General features: G+C 43.8%; 1 protein-coding gene across 2 annotated transcripts in view; it reads left to right on the forward strand.

Moving 5' to 3' along the window:
- Positions 1-13,085, forward strand: part of NSG2 (neuronal vesicle trafficking associated 2) — a 132,345-nt gene extending 119,260 nt beyond the window's left edge. For both annotated transcript variants that reach the window (XM_042850841.2, XM_005298069.5), the window contains 2 exons: positions 9,457-9,567; positions 11,142-13,085. In XM_042850841.2, coding sequence (XP_042706775.1) covers positions 9,457-9,567; positions 11,142-11,333 — 303 coding nt within the window. In that variant the 3' untranslated portion in view covers positions 11,334-13,085. The remainder of the gene's footprint in view (positions 1-9,456; positions 9,568-11,141) is intronic.
- Positions 13,086-19,565: the final 6,480 nt, after the last annotated feature.

Here is a 19,565-nt window from a genome sequence, read left to right on the forward strand (position 1 = left end):
AAATCCTGCAGATCTAAGTGCTGAAAGTTCTCCTATATAGATTCTTTGTTCTTGCATAAAGGGAGATTCTAAAAAAAAATTAGCTTTTCACTGCTGGGATTTCATGTGAAATGTCACATTAATTGCCCAGTGCTGAGGAATGTCATATACTCAGTGTCTTGAAGAGTTGAAAGCTCTGCTTCTGAGGTGGCCTCATTCCTTGGAAAAGTGGATGTGACGAGAGAGATTCAGAGCAGGGTACAGACTAGTAATACTAGGAACTACTCTGTAAGGGATCACAAGAGGCGTGTGGCCTCCAAAACCCACTGTTCCCAAATCATTCCCACCATGGCTACCAGTACCAGGAAAAAACACGCAGAATTTTCCTTCCCACTTATCCCCCTCCCAGTGACTCTTCCATGGAGGAATAACAAGGAGTCTTAAAGACTAACAGAGGAATGTTGATCTTTCCCCAGGAACTTGAATTCTGGTCTGCTGCATAGCAACACGAAGCTCTATGCACTATGCTGGTGTTAACTCATTTATCTGTGATGCTTCAAAGGCTGATTAATTCTATAGGTGGCAATTTCTGTTAATGGCCATTGTTCCTTCCTAATCTGACTAATCTCTGGGCTTTCGTAAACACAAGTTTCTGAACATCTGGAAGGGTGTAGGGAATAGGATATCTGTTTGCAAGGTTTAGAAAAAAAGTTCTCTTGGTAAGTATATCAAATGGCAGAACAGGTGTTAATAAAGGCCATACCTTCCTCACACGAGTGGAGATGAATGAATATGTTTTTCTGCACATTTTTGTTCAGATTTAACAGTGAATTTGCTTCAACCACATTTAAGCTATGTGATCATGTTTTACTAGAGGAGCATAGGATTTGCCCTACAGATCAAACCAGTGTCCATTTAAACCAGAATACTCTTTTGGTGGCCAGTCCCAGATGCTTCTGAGGAAGGTGAAAGAAGCTCCATAATGGACAATGATATAACAACCTGAATACGGTTAATTAATGATATAACAACCTGAATACGGTTAATTACTGGTTTATGCCCTAAAACATGTTATTTTACCCATTATATTTTCTTGATCCTAGTCTATGCCATTGTGGATAGTATCCATATCAATGTCTAATCTTTTTTGAAATCTTATTAAGCGTACACCAGTGATATCTTGTGGTGTGAGTTCTATAAGTATTTACATGTTGGGTAAAAACAATTTCCTTTAGTTGTTCAAAAATTGTAGCCTTTCCATGTCACTGGACCATTAGATATTTTGTATCTCTACTCATGCTGATTAAAAAAATTATTAAAGAAAGTGCATTTGAAACATGACTATAAGAGCTGCATGCAGTGGTGTTGTAGCTGTGTTGGTCCCAGAATATTAGAGAGACAAGGTGGGGGAGGTAATACCTTTTATTGGATCAACTTCTGTTGGTGAGAGAGACAAGCTTTCAAGCTTACATAGAGCTCTTCTTCAGGTTACAAGAGGAGCTCTGTGTAAGCTCGAAAGCTTGTCTCTCATCGACAGAAGTTGGTCCAATAACAGATATTACCTTCCCCACCTTGTCTCTATAAGAGTTACCGTCATCCATTCGGGAATACAATCATTGTTACATGACGTGTGTGAAAAATCTGTAACTCCAACACAGCTTGGATGTGAAATGGTAGTAGTGAACAGTCTGTGTCCAGGGCCGGCTCCAGGCACCAGCCCAGCAAGCAGGTGCTTGGGGCGGCCAAGGGGAAGGGGCGGCACGTCAGCAATTTGGAGGCGGGTCTGTCTCGGAGGGAAGCACCTGCTACCGAATTACCGCTGAAGAAGAAAGCGGCATGGTGGAGCTGCTGCCGGAGTGCTGCTGATCGCAATTGCGATCGCCGCTTTTTTTTCTTTTTTCTGCCGCTTGGGGTGGCAAAAACCCTGGAGCCAGTCCTGTCTGTGTCCAATCCATACAGTAAAAACAACATTCAACAAATATTTGCTGGCTCAATTCAAACAGCGCATGCATTTGAGGGAAATCCATACAGAGAGAAAACTAAATTGTCTGAACAAATTCTTCGTTGTGAATATCTGCACAGCTCTACATGCTAGTAATCCTACCAGGTTCCATGAAGTTACTCACTGGAGTAAGGCGAGCAGATTTGGCCTGTACTTGGTATTTCCAGTGAGCTCAAATTTCCTAAGTCTCTAAGACCCTGATCATGCAATGAACTCCATGCAGGTGAACAGCTGTGCCCAACTGGAGCCCCATTGCCTTCAGTGGGGTGCTGCACCAGCCCAGGGGCCAATCTGCAAGAGACCATTGCAGAATCAGGGCCTATATAAGATGCCAGGATGACTCGCAAACCCCCGCGCCCATTCAAAAACAGAAGATAAGTAGCCTGATTTTCAGAGATGCTGAGCACACACAGCTCCCCTTGATCTCAGTTGGGGCTACAGGAGCTTAGCACCTCTGAAAATCAGGCCAAAAGATGGAAGAAGCCACTGAGGAAAAGGCAAGGAATAAAAATGTAAGAAATCTTGAAATGTAACTGGTTATTAACAGAATGCCCTGCTGTTTAAATCCAGCAGTATTCTGGGTTTTGCTTTTAAATAAGGCTTTTCACTGTGACTAAAGAGAGACAAAGGGAATTTTTGGTGAAAAATCATGGGCAGCCAGCCCTGGAGACCAGACACAGTACAGAGGATGTTCAGACTCATGGTATGAGAGCCAGGTTACCAGAAACACCACCACAATTAGATATCATCTCACTACAGTAAAACCAATGGAAATCTAGAACGGCTTGTTTGTATTTGGAGGCTTGGGATTCTTTAGCTTTTACACAGGATCTTGGGAAAATGAAGCATTTGTTTTGTATTTGGAAAGGGAGGAGGGAGAAAGTGAATTTAGACATTGATCCAAAGCCTATTGAAGTTGATGGGAATCCTTTCATTGATTTCAGTGGCTTTGGATTAGGCCCTTAGATTCCAGGGGAATTCTGTGTGTGCGCATGTGTGTGCACATGTGTGTGTGCGCACGCACACATGTGTGCATGTGTTTTCTCCTACTTCTATTCCAGTAGAGTGATCTCCTGCCAAGGACCCCTTTTCCAACAGATTTTTGGGATACACATGTGAGGTGTGTGACATGCCCCAGGGTACAATCTGGACTGTGGAATTACTGTGCCCTCTTAATTCTCTGACTCAGGGTACCTCTCACACTGCTTTGCTAGTGACAAGTAGCCTCTTCAGGCTTTGTTCTCACACAGCCATTAGCAGGTGAAGGCATACCCAAAATTACACAAATACTCTTCCAAGCCACTCATGAACTGAATAGAGGGAGACCCCCGGAAATTCCCCCAGCCTTGCATCCCAAAAATGTACATCTTGCACTGCTCAAGACCTTCTTGATCAATGCAAGCTCATTAATTAGTTTGCCACTCCATCAAAGAGTAGCAGACATGTGCCAGCCTCTGCAACCTGAGCAGACCCCACAAGCACTTTAGACAAACTCACTGGTTGAGATTAAACATCAAAATAAGTTTATTAACTAGCGAAAGATAGATTTTAAGTGATTATAAGTGGGATGCATAAAGTTTAGAGTTGGTTACATAAGAAATAAAAAGTAAACACGCATTCTAAATCCTAAACGTTATCAGGCTAAACAAGATTTGAATCAAACAGGTTTTCTCACCCTACTGGACATTGCAGGCAGTTTTCAGTTCACAGTTCATACTAATTAGAAAGCCTTCTAGTTAGGATCATCAGTCCCTCCACCTCTGCAATTCGAGACTTTTCTTTGTCTTCCAAATGGTCTTGCTTTCAGGTGTCGAGATGGGGGAGGAGAGAGAGGCCCCATTGTGATGTCACTGTCCCTCATTTATACTTTTCTCCAGGTGCTGGAAAAATCCATGCTGAGTCATGGGGTTAAGCAGCCCCCATGGTATACGTGGTATACAATTCATTATGAATTGTAAATTTTTGCTTGCACCTTTGGACTACGTGAGGTTTGGCACATAAGGCCTCTGTGTTTATAGTTTTTTTGTCCTCTCTGAGGGGGTAGTCTGTGGGTGTTTCCCAGCCTCGCAACATTTCAGTAACAAACATGTAGCAAAACCTCATAACTGCATGGACACTGATGATGCATTTCAACAGGACAGTAGTGATCACTAGATTATGACTTTTCCAATGAGACCTCACCAGGCATACTTTGCACAAGATGTATCATAATTTGGTAAAAGCAGTGACCATAATGGTGTAGACTGTTTCACTGCTGGTCAAAAACTTCTCCCATTAGCCCAATCCTGCTGCCACACATGACAGATTCATGCCTGCAGTGCTTGTAGGTTTTGTCAGCTCAGTACATTTTATTTCCCCTAAGTGAGTGTTTATATTGCTTTGAGACTGCTGAGGTTCATGGTATTCATTTTTTTTAAATGTGGAGGTTTATTAGTTATTGCAGCCATGTGATTCTTTGGTATTTGAATGTTAATGAAACTTTGTATTTTCTGGAATAACTAGGGAGCTGGATCTTTGCTCAGGCTTGGCAATATATTTGTGGGCGGATTTTTTCTTCTCTTTTTCCCCTAGGTTTTAAAACCTTATGTGACATTTCATCCCAGATCAATTTTACATTATGTATCATCATGTATAATATTGTGTCACACTGTAATTTTGCAAGTGCATGAGACTGCAGCAGAGAGGAAAGTGGGCTCATTTATGCAAGGGAGGGAGAGAAAGGCTGGTACAACTGCCTGGTTCTAGGAGATTATAAATTGGGTGTTAGCATTTTGCTGCTACAATAGAACGTATCTAAGGAGAGCCTATTGTCATGAGAGGCTCAATTGACAGAGAGGAAAGGGACTGATAATGTCAGATTATTAATGATTTCTCATATAGCATATACATTAACAGGGTCCCAAAGAGCTCAGATACTGAGATTGGTTTTTCACTCTTAAGAAAAACAAGTAATTTGACCACCTTAGCTGGCTCAAAAGGTTAGAGAGGGACTTTGCCTCTGCCATCCTCATGGCCAGTTTCCAATATTAGTCTCTAGACTTGGGAGATGATGATCTCACAGTTTGGGGACTATCCCCCCACTCCCATTCTCTTCTGAAGTAGCAAATTAGCCCAGATACTAGGACTGGGCTTGAGAGAGCCTGGTTGGTCTGCCCTGTAAAAGGAGGGTATTGTGCTGTAGACATGGGAGGCAGAGACTGAATGGGCTTTGATGTAGTGAAAGTCCAATGAATGATTCTATATCCCTGGTGGGGAAGGTTGTGGGAACTGAAAAATAGGTCAGAGGATGAGTAACCTCTTGCTATGTAGAAACAGCAGGTTGGTTTTTTGACAAGTATGGTTTTCTTAGGTGTATTGATGCACATATTCAGTGTAACTTTGTGTCCTTCTTTGCTCTTACACTTACCCTGATCCCCTATCAGTCCCCTCCAATCAACCCAGAGTAACAGGCTTGGCAAGATTCCTGTGCTATACACTGCAAATAGTGCAGAGCAACAACGCCATATAGTTCAACACTTCATTCTCAGGACTTCTAACCAGCCTCCAGGGCTGCCCTCCAAACACTCCTATTAGCATAGCAACCTAGAAGTCTTGCCGTAGTGCCATCTCGCCAACTTCCAAGGGAGCTCAGTCACCATCGTTATCAAACTACCCACGCTCAACACACTGGCAGTTGTGATCATCAGAAGTGCAGGAGCTGTTTTAATGCCGTGGCTTGCCAGAGCTGGGATTTGGTGATTTTTCAGGAAGTGCTGTAAGCGTGATGTTTTCCCAAGCCTCTTGCTGGAGTGGTGGGTGAGGGGAAAGTGGTGGGTTGCAGATCTTTAGTGCATGAGAGTTTTTCTCAGGATACACATTTCTTGAGTATTTATTTGGATGTGTTTTTATTTCAAAGGTACCGGTAGTACTTTTACATTGCACCTGCAGAATCTGACAGGCAATTGAAAAAGCCAGTTGAACAGATTAGATAGTAAACTTTGGGGCAAAGACCATGCCTGCCTCTGTGTTTGCACAGCACCTAGCACCGTGGGGCCCTTATCCTGATTGGCTACTATGATGTCAACCTTTTCTATGCTGCGTCTTCCTTTTCCACCCACTTCCTTCTGGCTGGGATGTAGCCCAGACCCCTCCTGTTTAGCAATATGAAAAGGGCAGAGTGGCTGTTTCCTCCAGGCTGAGAATATCTGGGCTACCAGAATATAAATATCAAATAAATTCCCATTGAAATTCATCTGCAAATCCAATTCATCATATAGTAAAAAGAGCCAACATCTTCATAGCTGTGGGTAGTATTTTTCATGTGAATGTGCTGCGTTTCTACCAACCACCCCCGGTGCAGTACTGAATTCCCTACAAGTGATATTTGATTAGAGCTGGCAATAAGTATCTGAATCTTACCCCCGCAGACACCTTGTGCTTACGTGACCCTCTTTCAGCACATCAGGCCTCAAGGGGAAGCTTAGTTTGAAAAGTTCATTCTGGAGGGGCTATGACTTAACTAGATTAGGATGCCAGAGAAGGCTGCAGAATTCACTGCAATCCTTGTGTTTGAGCCACCAAACAGTCACTCTAGCCTCTATCTTGCCTGGCCTCATTATCTCTCTACATTTCATTCTAAAACTCTCTAATTTAACAAAGGGATAATTAATCACTGCAGATGAGAGTATTCTTTCCCGCCCCTCTCTCCCTTTTGATTTGGAGTGGACCGAGTTAGATTCCGCAGGGGACATGTGACATTAGCTGTACTCTTTCCATTCAACATTCTTACAACATCCATTGAAAAAGTAGCTTTGTATGTCTTGGCCATCGTAGGTGGCATTGCCAGGTTTACTGTAGCAGCATTTAGTATAAGTAATGGACCAGACATTGTGTGCTTGGGAATATACCTCACCATGTGGCACATCTTTCTGGAGTATTTACTAGGCCAGAAGATCTGTTCCTGATTTGCAAGCAATGCCAACAGCCTGGCTGAGCCCAGGTATGGATTCCTATCATACTGACCCTTAGAACTGCTAGAGAATTAAAGCAGAATACAGTGCGATCCAATAGTCAGCTTTTTTTTTTAAACTGAACTGGATAGTGCTACTATAGATTCTGAATTGCACACGCCTGTGCTTTATTGCATAGACTAGCTACCTTTCCTGACAATTCTGTCTATTTTGCCATAGCAAATGGTGCTGTATTTTCTCTTTTCTTAACATCACCAGGCTACTGTGAATAGGTTAAGGGAGCAGCTTCTAGGAGTAGATACTATGGGTGTGCACAATTAGTGGGGGCCCTATAATCCAAATAATAATAAAGTAAACAACTTGCATCATTGAAAGAGATAGATCTGAATATGTCTCTGTGTCTCCCTTTGCCATAGTAGTAAGCAGGAGGGCAGAACAAAGCTAATTATTGCCTTTGTTTCAGCGATTTCCTTACCCTAGGGTCCCACATTTGCTTCACAGAACACAGAATCTGTTCCTGCAGCAAGAGCCTTACAATCCCTTACCAGTGCAGGCAGCCACTCTGCAACCTTGGACAAGCATTAGGCCCCATTTGAGAAGCTGCTCCTGCCCTTTTCAGCCAGCCAAGCAGGTCGGGGAAGTGGCCATAAATGCTCTGCCTCCCAGGGGTTTTAAGCTTTAACTTCATTGCACTCCTCACCCCTGTCATCCCACAGAGCAAGAATGGGACCTCTGCTCTCCATAGTAGTGCAGTGGGCAGGGCCAGCTCCAGGGTTTTTGCCGCCCCAAGCGACAGGAAAAAAAAAAAAAAGTCGCGATCGGCAGCACTTCGGCGGCAGCTCCACTGTGCCACTTTCTTCTTCGGCGGCAATTCGGCGGCAGGTCCTTCCCTCCGAGGGACCCGCTGCCGAATTGCCGCCGAAGAGCCCGACGTGCCGCCCCTTCCCCTTGGCCGACCCAAGCACCTGCTTGCTGAGCTGGTGCCTGGAGCCGGCCCTGGCAGTGGCCTATATCTGAGCCCCAGGGATGATTATTTTTTAATGCCAATCCAGTCAGCATGATGCAACAGTCTTGACAGAACTGGGTAGTCATAGTATTGGCAGCACAAAGGCAGATTGCAGCGCTGAAGCCTTGCTTTGCTTTCTGCTGCCCACCTGCTGAACACCTGCTTGGATAAGCAAAACCTTTGGGGGATTAGTGCTATTGCTGATCTGGATGTTCACAGTGAAACCTGAATCCACGAGACTTTCCCCTGATTTTGGGTTTCATTGCAAACTTGAAACTCACGGCAAATTCGTCAGAAGATCGGGGAGCATTTCAGGGCCCAATCCAGGTCACAGTGGGAGATTTGCCTGATTTAAGACAGCAGGATCAGGTCCTCTGAATGAAGCGGGTAACTCCATTTCAAGAGAACCTGGGTGGTTTGGAGAAAATGGAATTGCACCAGGCAAGCAGAATGGCTCAGGTGGGGTAGCACACTCAGGAATGGGGGAACGGAACACAGAGTTGGGTCCAAAGAGGAGCATTGTGTGTGCTATCGTCAGTGACCTAGCCAGGAGCCAGCAGCCACACAAAGGGAAGAGAAGCATTGGCCTGATCACCACCAGATCTTCAATCTGCCTGAGCACACTCCCTGTGATCATCACTATACAGGACGTGTTAGCTGGTCCTTTGCCTGGCTCTTAAACAGGGCCGGCTCCAGCATTTCTGCCGCCCCAAGCAACAAAAAAATAAAAATAAAAAAAAAGCCGCGATCGGCGGTGGCAGTTCAGCGGCAGGTCCTTCGCTCCTAGAGGAAGTAAGGGACCTGCCGCCCCCGAATTGCCGCAGGTGCTGCCCCTCTCCCTTGGCCGCCCCAAGCACCTGCTTGTTAAGCTGGTGCCTGGAGCCGGCCCTGCTCTTAAAACAAAGGGCTGGGTCACCATTCTGCAGCTATGAACGGTAGGGGAAGACACCCCTTTCCCTCCCACCAGGAAATCTAGGCAGAATTTAACCATGTAACATCAGGCTGAATGTAACTTAGAAGGCATAGAAGTAAAGTGTGTCACGGAGACTTTATTCTTGTTACCCACTCACCTGCCCTTGGTAAATGGAAAAAATAGGATCTTACCAGGGCCAGGAGGCAACCTTGGCTACAGCTGGTTAGACAATGAATATTCCCCCAGTTTGTGACCTCTGATTGACACCAGAGGGCCCGTATGCAGATACTTTCTATTGATGCCAAGATCAGAGTGTGAGAACACAAAGCCTTTTAGAGCACTAAATCTCCTAGCGAATATCTAGAAATGTGTAAGGGATTAAATGTCGAAAATGCAACATCAAAGGTCTTGGGTCGAGGGGGGAAGCATGACAAAATTCAGGGATATTGGATGTAGCACTCATTCAATTACTACGCTTAGTTAAATACAGCACAGGGGAGTGAAGACTGCAGGCCATTTGAATGGTTGTTAATATATGTCATTTAATTGTGAGATTGCTCATATGCCATTTTAACATATGTAGAGTAATATTATCCCTCTTTTGTAGGTCACTATTCTCATAAGTCTGGCTCTTGCGTTCCTTGCCTGCATAGTCTTTCTTGTGGTATACAAAGCCTTTACTTATGATCACAGTTGCCCAGATGGATTTGTTTATAAGGTAAGAGATTCCAGCCAGATAGATTCTATCATCTCTGACAATTCAATTGACTTCATGGTCAGAGTCTAACAGAGCATTTACAAGAATATGTTGAAAAGTGGTCAATGTTTTGGAAAATGTGAACTTCCATCTGCTTCCATCATTTTATATTGTAATCCTCAGGATTAGATCTCTGTGAATGCCACAAACAAATGTTCCTAAATAATCCCTCATGTTTTGGAATGAATGCACTGCAGCTGAATTTTGGGTTTGCTTCCACAAACATTCAAGTGATTAAGTTTTTCTGGCATAAATGTTCATGCAAGGCAAATTTCAATGGTGCATGCATGAGCGTCCACTGATACTGAGTTTGAAATTTGCATGTGCAAGTATTTGAGAGGCATGCTTTTGCACCTCGTCCAGTAGGCCAACAGAAACAAAACCATGTGACTTGTTTGACCAATCACAGCTAACCAACAGAGTTTGAATGTCAGATAGTCATTGAGAACTGGTTGCTCAGTCCACAGAGTTAAAAAAGTTTGCAAAACAAATCATTGACTAATTATTTACAGTGAATAAATTCATAGAGGTCCTAATTCTTTGGGGATATTCTTTGAACAGGAAAAGAGGCTCAGTTAGTCAATATATTGTTCGTTGTAAATTATTCTCTTAGCGTACATAAAATCAGAGAGGAGATGAGTCATGACTTTTGAATTCTGAATGTGAATTTCCTCAGAGTTCATGCGCTTTGGATTTAGTGTTCTGCTCTGGTCTTGCCCCCCTTTAATCACACTAGAATGGGGTGGGGGAACTGGATGGCTCAGGGGCATGCTAATTATAAATGGGGACCTTCACCTCCAGGTCACCACTATCAGTCTGAGCAGGTTGGACCAAAGGTTCTTACAATTTGTTGGCTCTCCTGTGGCCTACACAAAGCAAATTGGTTTTCTCAGTACAGTTCTTAGTGGACAAGGGTCCACATTGCAGCAGTAGAGACTAGTTGGCAGCCTCAGCACAGAGGAGAAGCACAGAAAGGGCCATGGAGATTGAACTGGCCACCCATCTCTAGGGCTGGTCTTCCTGCAGGTCAGAGATAAGGCACGGCAGCAGGGTCGCACATAAGAAGCTTATATTGCTTCTGCCTGGCCTGTATCTGTTCTACGGATTAATAGAGAACGTCAGTCTGCAGGGCTGTCAATCCAACGCTTTGTGAGCTAACCAACGTCCTCTTCCAGTACCACTGCCAGATGCCTGATCTTAGTGCGTTCCAGTGCCGTGCCAGAGCAGCAGGATCCCCATTATGTAATTTTGGTTCTGTTTCACAGAATGAAACCAGTCTTAATCAGGGCTGCCAATTCCAGCAGCGATTGACATCTGTTGACCCTGTCTCAGTGCCCCGTGCTATCTAATGTTTCTGGGCATTCCCCAAGCTATTTGTCAATGGAGGAGCACATGTTTCCATTGGTGCAAGTAGCTCAATTGCTATGAACCAGTGAGATGAGTCAGTCGGCCACATGAGAACCAACTGGGAGTTTAAAATAAATGTTAAGTAATGTGACTGCTACTTACTTGTCCTGCTTTTTCCCTCTCTCCAGCATAAGAGATGTATCCCAGCCTCCCTGGATGCCTATTACTCAGCACAGGATTCCAATTCCCGGGGCAGATTCTATACTGTCATAAGCCATTACAGCATGGCTAAGCAAACCAGCTCACGGTCTGTATCGCCCTGGCTTTCTTCAGGATCGGTAAACCATGAAGCCAAGGCTGCCAAGACAGAAGGCCATTAAAACTACTCAGTGGTGACGGGAGGGGTTGGGAGTAGGGAAACAACACCGTGTCTATGAAGTATCGCTCTGCCTCAGAGAGGGCGCTGTGCTAACAGCACGACAAGAAGAAATGAAACTCAAGTGCAGGAGTCATCTCAATTGATATTTCTTTTCGTGCATTGTTCTCGTTGATTTGTAACCGGGCCAAGCTCTTGTACAAAGGCATGTTTGATGTTGACTGTAACTTTACGATGTAAAAATATTTTTAAAATCATTGCTTAAATATTTGTTAGAAAAATAAATGAAAAAACAAAAAAAGCAAATTCAGAAAACAACCAGAGAGGATGGAATCAAGCAAAGAGAATCTCCCAGAAACTGTATCTTTGGTAGAAAGTTGTGACCCTAGAGCAGTATATAATGGAAGAACATTTGAATACCTTGTTTGACATGCAGGGGTAGAGGGGAAGTCTTTTACAAATCACGTCACTGGGCAGTTAAACTTGCCAAAGCAGGGTCCTTCTACTGGCAAACTGAGCTGTACAAAATACGGTATCAGCATTAGTTTGTGGCTAGAGAAGTACACATGCATGTGTGTGCAGTCTGAGGCCTGAATTAAAAACAGAAAGATCTACGGATTTGGAATACACAGTCATGGTACTGGAGATCTTCAGTGGGTTTGTCAGGATTAAGTGTTTTGGACATAGAGCAGGAGAAGGAAGCTGTTGTGTTTAAATCTCTTCAGCACAGGACCGGGAGTCAGGCTGTATTCCCAGTTCTGCCACAGATTACCTGTGTGATCTTGGGCAAGTCACATGGGGCCTGATCCTTTGAGATGCTGAGCACCTCTTTGGAGAGCAAAGAAACAAATAACTTCATTGTAAATCTAGGATGCTTAGCACCTCACAGGAGAGGGTTAGCATTTTAAAGGATCAAGCCCCCTCTGTGCCTCATTTTCCCCTTGTCCTTATTCCATGGACACCACTTATGTGGGGATTGTGAGGGTTTGTCTGTTGGTGTGTAAAATATTTGATAGAAAGTGCTATCAAAATTCAAAGTATGAGTTGACTTATAAACCCGTGAACGTAAAAACAAACCCCAAGCCGAGTCCAGCCCTGTACAGTGTTCAAACACAGCCCAGTATCTAGCATGTAAATTGATCTGAGCAAACATGTCTGTTTTGTAAGACTTGAGCAAAAGGAATTTTCTTTTCCAGAGCTGCCACCCAAAACATAGCAGTGTGACAGTTAAAATACTTGTGATCGCAGTCAGCTTGAGTTCAAAAGAATAAGCACCAGGAGTAGGACAAGACAGATGTTTGGGTTTGGAGTTTAAGGTTTGCATTTCACCAAGCCTGCTGATCAGATTTGTGGGTATTGCGGGCTAGAAACTGGGAGCCAAACCCACTGGGCAGAGTTTTGTCCTTCATTCTACACATACAGCTCCTAGGGGTTTGAACGGGATTAGCCTGGTGTAAGTGGGGGCAGGACTGAGCTGACAGGAGTCATGATAAGCAATTGTATAGTGTAGCTAAAACTGTAGTGCCAAACCCCATCGTCTGACTCCCCCCCCCATATTTCACCTGTAAATTCATTTCTCACTTGAAATGTACAAACCCCACCACAGAAAAATCAAAACTCCGACAAACGACTGGACAATTTATAATTTTGTGGTGTGCGTTTTGTCAGTAGGTAGCAGAGACTGAAGTATTTTTTGGTGTAATTCTTGAACTTTTCTGACAGGAAAAATAAAGCTAGATGTGTCTGAGAGTCTCAACTGCCCTGAAGGGTTTCTTTTGTTTGTGTCCTGCTGTCATGCTGTGAAGAGGGAGCAGTGGGAATGTTTGTGTGCACGGACCTGCTGGGTGTGGTGGTGGCAGAGCTGTCTACTCTGTATTGGTGGAAATGGAAACGTTTGGAGGCTTCAGAGGTCATTCAGAACTCGCTTGCATGTATTGCTGGTGTGGGGAACCTCACACACTTTTATTTGTTTGCTTGTTTTTCAGCTGAAAAAAACCCTTCAAAACAAGAGGGGCTTGAATCCTTCTGGCTTTACTGTGGGTGCATCTACTGGATCATCTGATTCTCAGTTACATAAGACCCCCTTTTCACTGCTCTGGCAAAATAAAAGGACAGAAATATCACCTAGGACTGCTGCAGCCTGCATGGAGCTGGCATACAGGTTCAATACCATCCCTGATCCTAGTGTAGGGGGCAAGTCAGGGAGTATAGGCTGGAGGTGGGGAATAGAAAGTGGGGAGCAAGGAGGGGTTGTAGCCAGAGTACACTGTGCTATGGCTATTCTTTGCTGGGCCCTGGGAAGGATAGTGTACTTTAGAGCAGCCCTGTGGCTACTCTAATTTACACCAGGGTTGGGTATGCTGCCAACTGCTTCAAGTTCAGGGAAGGAGAGCACAAAAACATAAACAACCTCCATCCCACTCACCTTGTCCTTCTAATTTCTGCCCCAAACACAGAAAGGAGGAAACTGAGGATAGGGTACAACAATCTCTACAGGTTTGAAAGATATTACCCCCATTTTAAGTACGGAGAACATTTCTCAAATTGGTAGAATCTTTCAAGGAAACTTTGTCAGTAGTGTACTTTGGCCACCCTTCCATGGACACCAGGGAGAGTGTTGTCTATGTATGTACTGCTGTATTGGGCTCAATAATAATTAGCAATGTTACAAGAGAATGGTACATGAAACCATACATACACACATTACAAAAACTAGAGATGGGCTGTACCAAGAGCCTGGATCTGGCCACACCTGAACTTTGGATCTGTAGCCAAACTTTGTGGCTTTGGTTTCTAGCAAAAACATTTCCTTAAATTCACCCAGCAGCTCTTTGAAATGGAATGACACTGTCTTTAAAGTTGCTAGTTTCTGCAGGCTCATGAAATGCTTTATAATGTTCCAATAAAACCTCTGGCTGACTTCCCTTTTTGAAAAACTCAGTTGTGAAATTGAGCCACTGTAGAAGAGGAAGCACTGGTATTCTAGGTCACCACAGAGAACCTGTGAAATGCATTAAAAAGGATATAGTGTTCTCTTCCAAACGGAGTCACATCGTAATTTGACTGGTATTTCTATTGCATCTCTCATGGTAATACCTTAGTCCGCTGTTTACTTTGATCAAAATCCCAGGAATCAAATTATTTGTATTCTAGGGCGGAAGGTATAATTGGATAACTGAGTCAGTGGCGATAAAAAGTTTTTATTTAATAAAGGAAGAACCAAAATTGTATATGGAACAGAACAAAAAAGGGCTCCAGGGAGACACAGGGGACAGTAAAAGACAACAACAGCTAAAAGTTTAATCATTCAGCTCGTTGCCATTGACACGATTACCACGGTCTATGTTCAAGCTGCAATATAAATTCTAAGTTCGGCCACTTAGTTTAGTCACAGGAATGGGAAGAGACTCGATTGCAATTGCAGCATCTGTCCTCTCGTGTTTTAAACAAAATGTTTAAAAGCTGCCACTCCTTTAGTTTCAGGGGCTGGTTAGAGCATCTTGCTTGGCCAGGGTCAATGGGCTCTCCTTGTCTCAGCACCACACTGCTTGCTGCCCTTCATGAAGTCCAAAGTTCCCCGTGTCTCTGTAGAAGGGTGCTTTGTTCTGGGGAAGACCTCCTATGAAAGGACTAGGCCTACTTTAATTTGTTACGGTAACCTCCACTGTTGTATTTACGCACACAGTTATTTACCTGGGGCCTATTATCAGCATATCTGATGCTGCCAAAGTAGCACTGCAATTACTCTTATCAATAAACCTGGACTAATTGCCTCCTGGCTAAGTCAGCTGCTCAATATACTCCCCTTCCTGCTGCTTCCTCCGTTTGACTATTACTTTTCTTTGTGTTGATTTCTACACAAAATCCTCATTTCTGGGCCCTCTCTGCTCCATGTCCCCAGACACCTTGCTGGCTACTACTGGGGAGAGGGTCAAATCCGCAAACAAAAATCTTCCTCTGTGTGGGCCTTCAGCCAAGTCTGCCAGCTGTTTGCTGACCCCAGTGATCACAGGCTCAATCAGCAGGAGGTAGGCTCAGGTTGAGCATAAGCCCAATTTCCTGTGAAGCATCTAGATTTTGGCTAGCAGGGCTCCTACTCTCTCCTGGAGAAAGAAGAAGTGGCTGCCGCTGCAGTTCTAGGGAAAGCTGTTGGTTACTGTTTTCCAGAGGGAACTTAGAGACAAGTACCTCATTTGATAGCAAAAGGTGTTTGCAGTATCTTGCATGAGGGCCAGAAAAGGTGGAGGAAAATCAGATGTACCTTTAAAAATGAAAATTTCCCACATACTCTTCTTATTCTTATTTGTTTTGTTTTGCACGTCTACCCTTGAAAGCTTTTTCTAGTTTGCAATAGTATCCCAAATACTAAGTTTAAGGGGCCTACACTGAAATTTCTATAGTCACACTTTATATAATTAGTGTTTTTAAAACACCTGAAGTATTATAGTCAAACTGGATTAGACTGTTTATATACTAGATTTTTGTTTTTACAAAATGGAAAGACAAAATGACAAGGGAAAAATCCTCTATCCCTCTTTTGGCCTCAGTAATTTTTAAACACCTTGCACTGTCAGTAAGGCTGAATTCTATTCCTTTCAGCTGTATTTCATGACTATGTAATAAAGTCAGAGTTCCTTAGCATTCACCTCACCTGCTGCTGTGGGCAAGTGTCCTTCAAAGAGGCCTTTTATCCCCACCCTCATTTGGGCTTCTGACAGGGAGTGTGCAGACAAGTTAAGGTAAAATTATCCTTCTGCCAAAGAAGTTGGATGTTACTTTACTCAGGATTGTCACTGATGAGAAATCCATGTGATACTATCAGGGATAATAATCCTTTGCAGGTTCAAGTACAGGAAGGAAGTGAACTCAGTTAATAGCATTATGTCCTAACACACACTCAGTAGCCAGAGTCTTCAAGAGGATGGACAGGATTAGTGCTGAAGAGGCTGTTGTCCTGCAGTAGACTGAGTATTAATGGCAAAATCAAAGGAGATAGAAAAGGCACAATCTATTACAGTAGGTCATTCAGTCTATCTTTGCCATGCCAGTGCCTGTTGTTCCACTCCAGAGATGATTGCATTTCTGTGGTAAGTAAAGGGATCCCTTTATGTTGTAATGAAGTGGCTAGGGTGGACCTGCACAACTGTCTTCTACTGATGCAACGAGAACTGCCCAGCTGTGTGAAGGGTGTGTCATAGGACCTAGTCAGCTAACAGAAATTCTTCATTAGTGCAAGTAGCTGAGACCTGTGGGTCTGGAGCACGAGAATCCATGTGCACTGACCTTGTGAAGATGCAAGTGGCCACGGTGTGTGCTCTAATGAAAACCCTGAAGATTCAGGTGGCCATTCTTAGACTATTTACAGCATTTTGCTCACCTAATTTTCAAAGACTCAAGTGATGAGGCTTCTACTGAGCCATCTACGAATGATGATGAAATTATTACCCCTTTCCTGCATGTATATCTTGTGAGGACTGATCTCCAAGCACAATCTGCCTTCCCCTGGGTGTGAAAAGTCATTGAAAAATAAATTCTATTAGAATCTGCCAGGTACCTACCCAAACGTACAGGGTTCAAAGAGCAGAGTTCACGCTGGAGGTAATTGTGACACTCCAGTAAACCTGGCTGTCTAGTAAAGTTACTATACAGTAAGCTTTCATTTGACATGTGCCTCATTGTAGCGCACACTATCCCTAGTACCCAAGCCAACCTTATGTGAATGGGTGGAGGTAGTGGTTCAGCAAGACAATAGGCTTTTTGGAGCAGGGACCCCTGTTTGTTCTGTGTTTGCACAGCAGATAGCACTGTGTGGGTCCTGGTCCTTGACCAGGGCTCCGAGATGTTAACACAATATAAACACATTTTAATAATGAGGATTAACACTGCCTGCCAAGACATGCACTGTGCTGTGGCAATCAGTCGTAGCAGCTTGTGCTGCCAGAGCCCATCAGACATGGGTAAGTACTTGGGTGCAAGATCTCCAAAGAACACCTTGCTCCTGCAGGAACCGGGGGTGGTTATTCAGTCATTGGCAATCTTCCCCCAGAGTGAGTATTCAGCTATCGCTCCAGGATGCTTTATGAGTGCTGTGATGTCTTTTGAGTGACCATATAACCAAGGTCATAAAGATCTCAAGGCACTTTTCACAGAAAGCCAGGATAAAACCCATACAACTACCAACTCAGGTAATTACATCCTCCTCGCAGCTTCAAATGGAAATATTATACTTCATGTCCTGCCTTAAACTATTGCACAATTTTGCAGTGCAGTTGAAAATGGTTGCTGCGTTTCACCCCAGTGATGGCTGCATTTCAACAGCAGGAAAAGTGAGTTCTGTGTATAGTTTGTATGCCACATTATTAAAGCACTTGGGGGTCCTTTGGGATGAAAGGCAATTATGTAAACATAAAACCATTATCAGTAAATGCAAAGGGTCAAAAATGCCCTATGGAAATGTATTAGAAACAGCTTCTCTTTTGGTAATATAAATATAGCATTTGGCAGGGTTAATGGACCAGCTTGTCATGTGAACAAGATCCCTAATCCATTTGGAGGAAAAGGCTATTTTTATAGTAGGGCTTACAAGTACTTGACCCAATTAGTTCCCATTCAAGGTTACAACTCCCAGGGTTTGGATTAGGGCAGGTCACATCAGGGCAGTGACCCAACACTGTCCTGTGTCTGCCATCTTGTTCTCCAGAACCTGGGCATTCATTTAAAAGGAAAAGTACGTCTCTAGCTGGCACGATTTCCAAGGAAGCCTTGGAAAAGTAAAGCAAGTGTAACCAATGCAGAGAGATCTGTCGGCATCTGCAAAGCACCAGAAACAATAGCGCTGAGATGGGAAGTGCTCCAGCCATCTCAATGGGGTCAACTCAGATGCCTCATGATGATATTTTAAATAGCAACTTTATTAACTGTTTCACTGTTGATCAAAGGATGTTAGAAACGAGAGGGAGCATCACAGATCTACATATTCTACTATGAACTGCACCTCATTTTGGTACCGGAAGTGTATTTTTTTCTTAGTCTGACTCATGGAGCCAAAGGGGAGGTACAGAGTGTGGGGAGCATCTGAGCCTCTCCAAGGGGGAGCCAATCCCACAAAGGCAAGTGACACGCCGAAGACTCTCAACTAGGACAACCATCTTAGAGCAGCTAGGGTCAGGTTGGCTCTGGTTGTGGATGTGGGGTTAAATGGCTTCTGGAGTAGCTGCAGCAAAGCCAGGAGCAGAAGTCTGTCTGCAGATTCAGGCAGACATTGCTGCATCCATGACACTTAGGTCTAGTTTTAAGCTTTTCTTGGCAACCATGATGGCTGGAAACTTTTGTTGTTATTGTTTTAAATGAAAACTGAGGTTATGTCAGCACATGACTCTGGGAGCCGGGGCTCTGTTCTGTCTAGGCTTGAATCCAGCCCTTCCTAAGGGTGTATCGGGACCCTGCTGAGAGAGAGAACCACACCTGAGTAGCCCAACAGAATATGCATGATCACATGTTCACCATCCACCCGCTCTGCTGTGAGTGGCATTTCGTTTTGCCATCTCAAGTGGGTGGAACTTGGCTTGTGGATGGAGCATGGGAGTACCATCAATTCCTTCTCCCACATTTCAATCCCTGGCAACTGCAGTCAGTGTTGGTTAGCTGTGTTTTACCTCAGGTTGGTAGGGACTTGGAAAGTATTTTGTTTTTTGTAGACAAAAAACTTCATGCGAATCCTTTAGAAGACATTTTGCTCTCACTTTAAATTAGTTTTCATAATCACTGGAGTGTTAAGATATGCCAATACATGAAAACCATGATAGCATTGGTTTATACTATTTATGCTTGTCATATGCCATCATTTAAATGTATGGCGATGATAGGCCACAACCTTAGCTGGTGTAAATTGTCATAGCTCAGTGGCGCTACATTAGTTTATGCCAGCTGAAAGCTCTGGTCCCATGATAATAATGTTTTGTACCCATTCAGTGCCTGTCATCTGAGGTTCTTACAACAGTGGATAGAGATTATTCCCATTTACAGATGGGTAAACTGAGGCTCAGCACAGGCCAGATTTGGATCCCTTTAGCTCACACTGATACTATAATTTATTATTTGTATTGCAGTAGCTCCTAAGAGTGCCAGTCATGAATCAAGACCCCATTGTGCTAGATGTGGTACAGACACAGAACTAAAAGATGGTTGCAGCCCCAAAAGATTTACAGACTAAATAACTAATGCCACAAGTAGCCCC

This window comes from Chrysemys picta, chromosome 8, assembly GCF_011386835.1.
Source record: "Chrysemys picta bellii isolate R12L10 chromosome 8, ASM1138683v2, whole genome shotgun sequence".
Lineage (NCBI taxonomy): Eukaryota > Metazoa > Chordata > Testudines > Emydidae > Chrysemys > Chrysemys picta.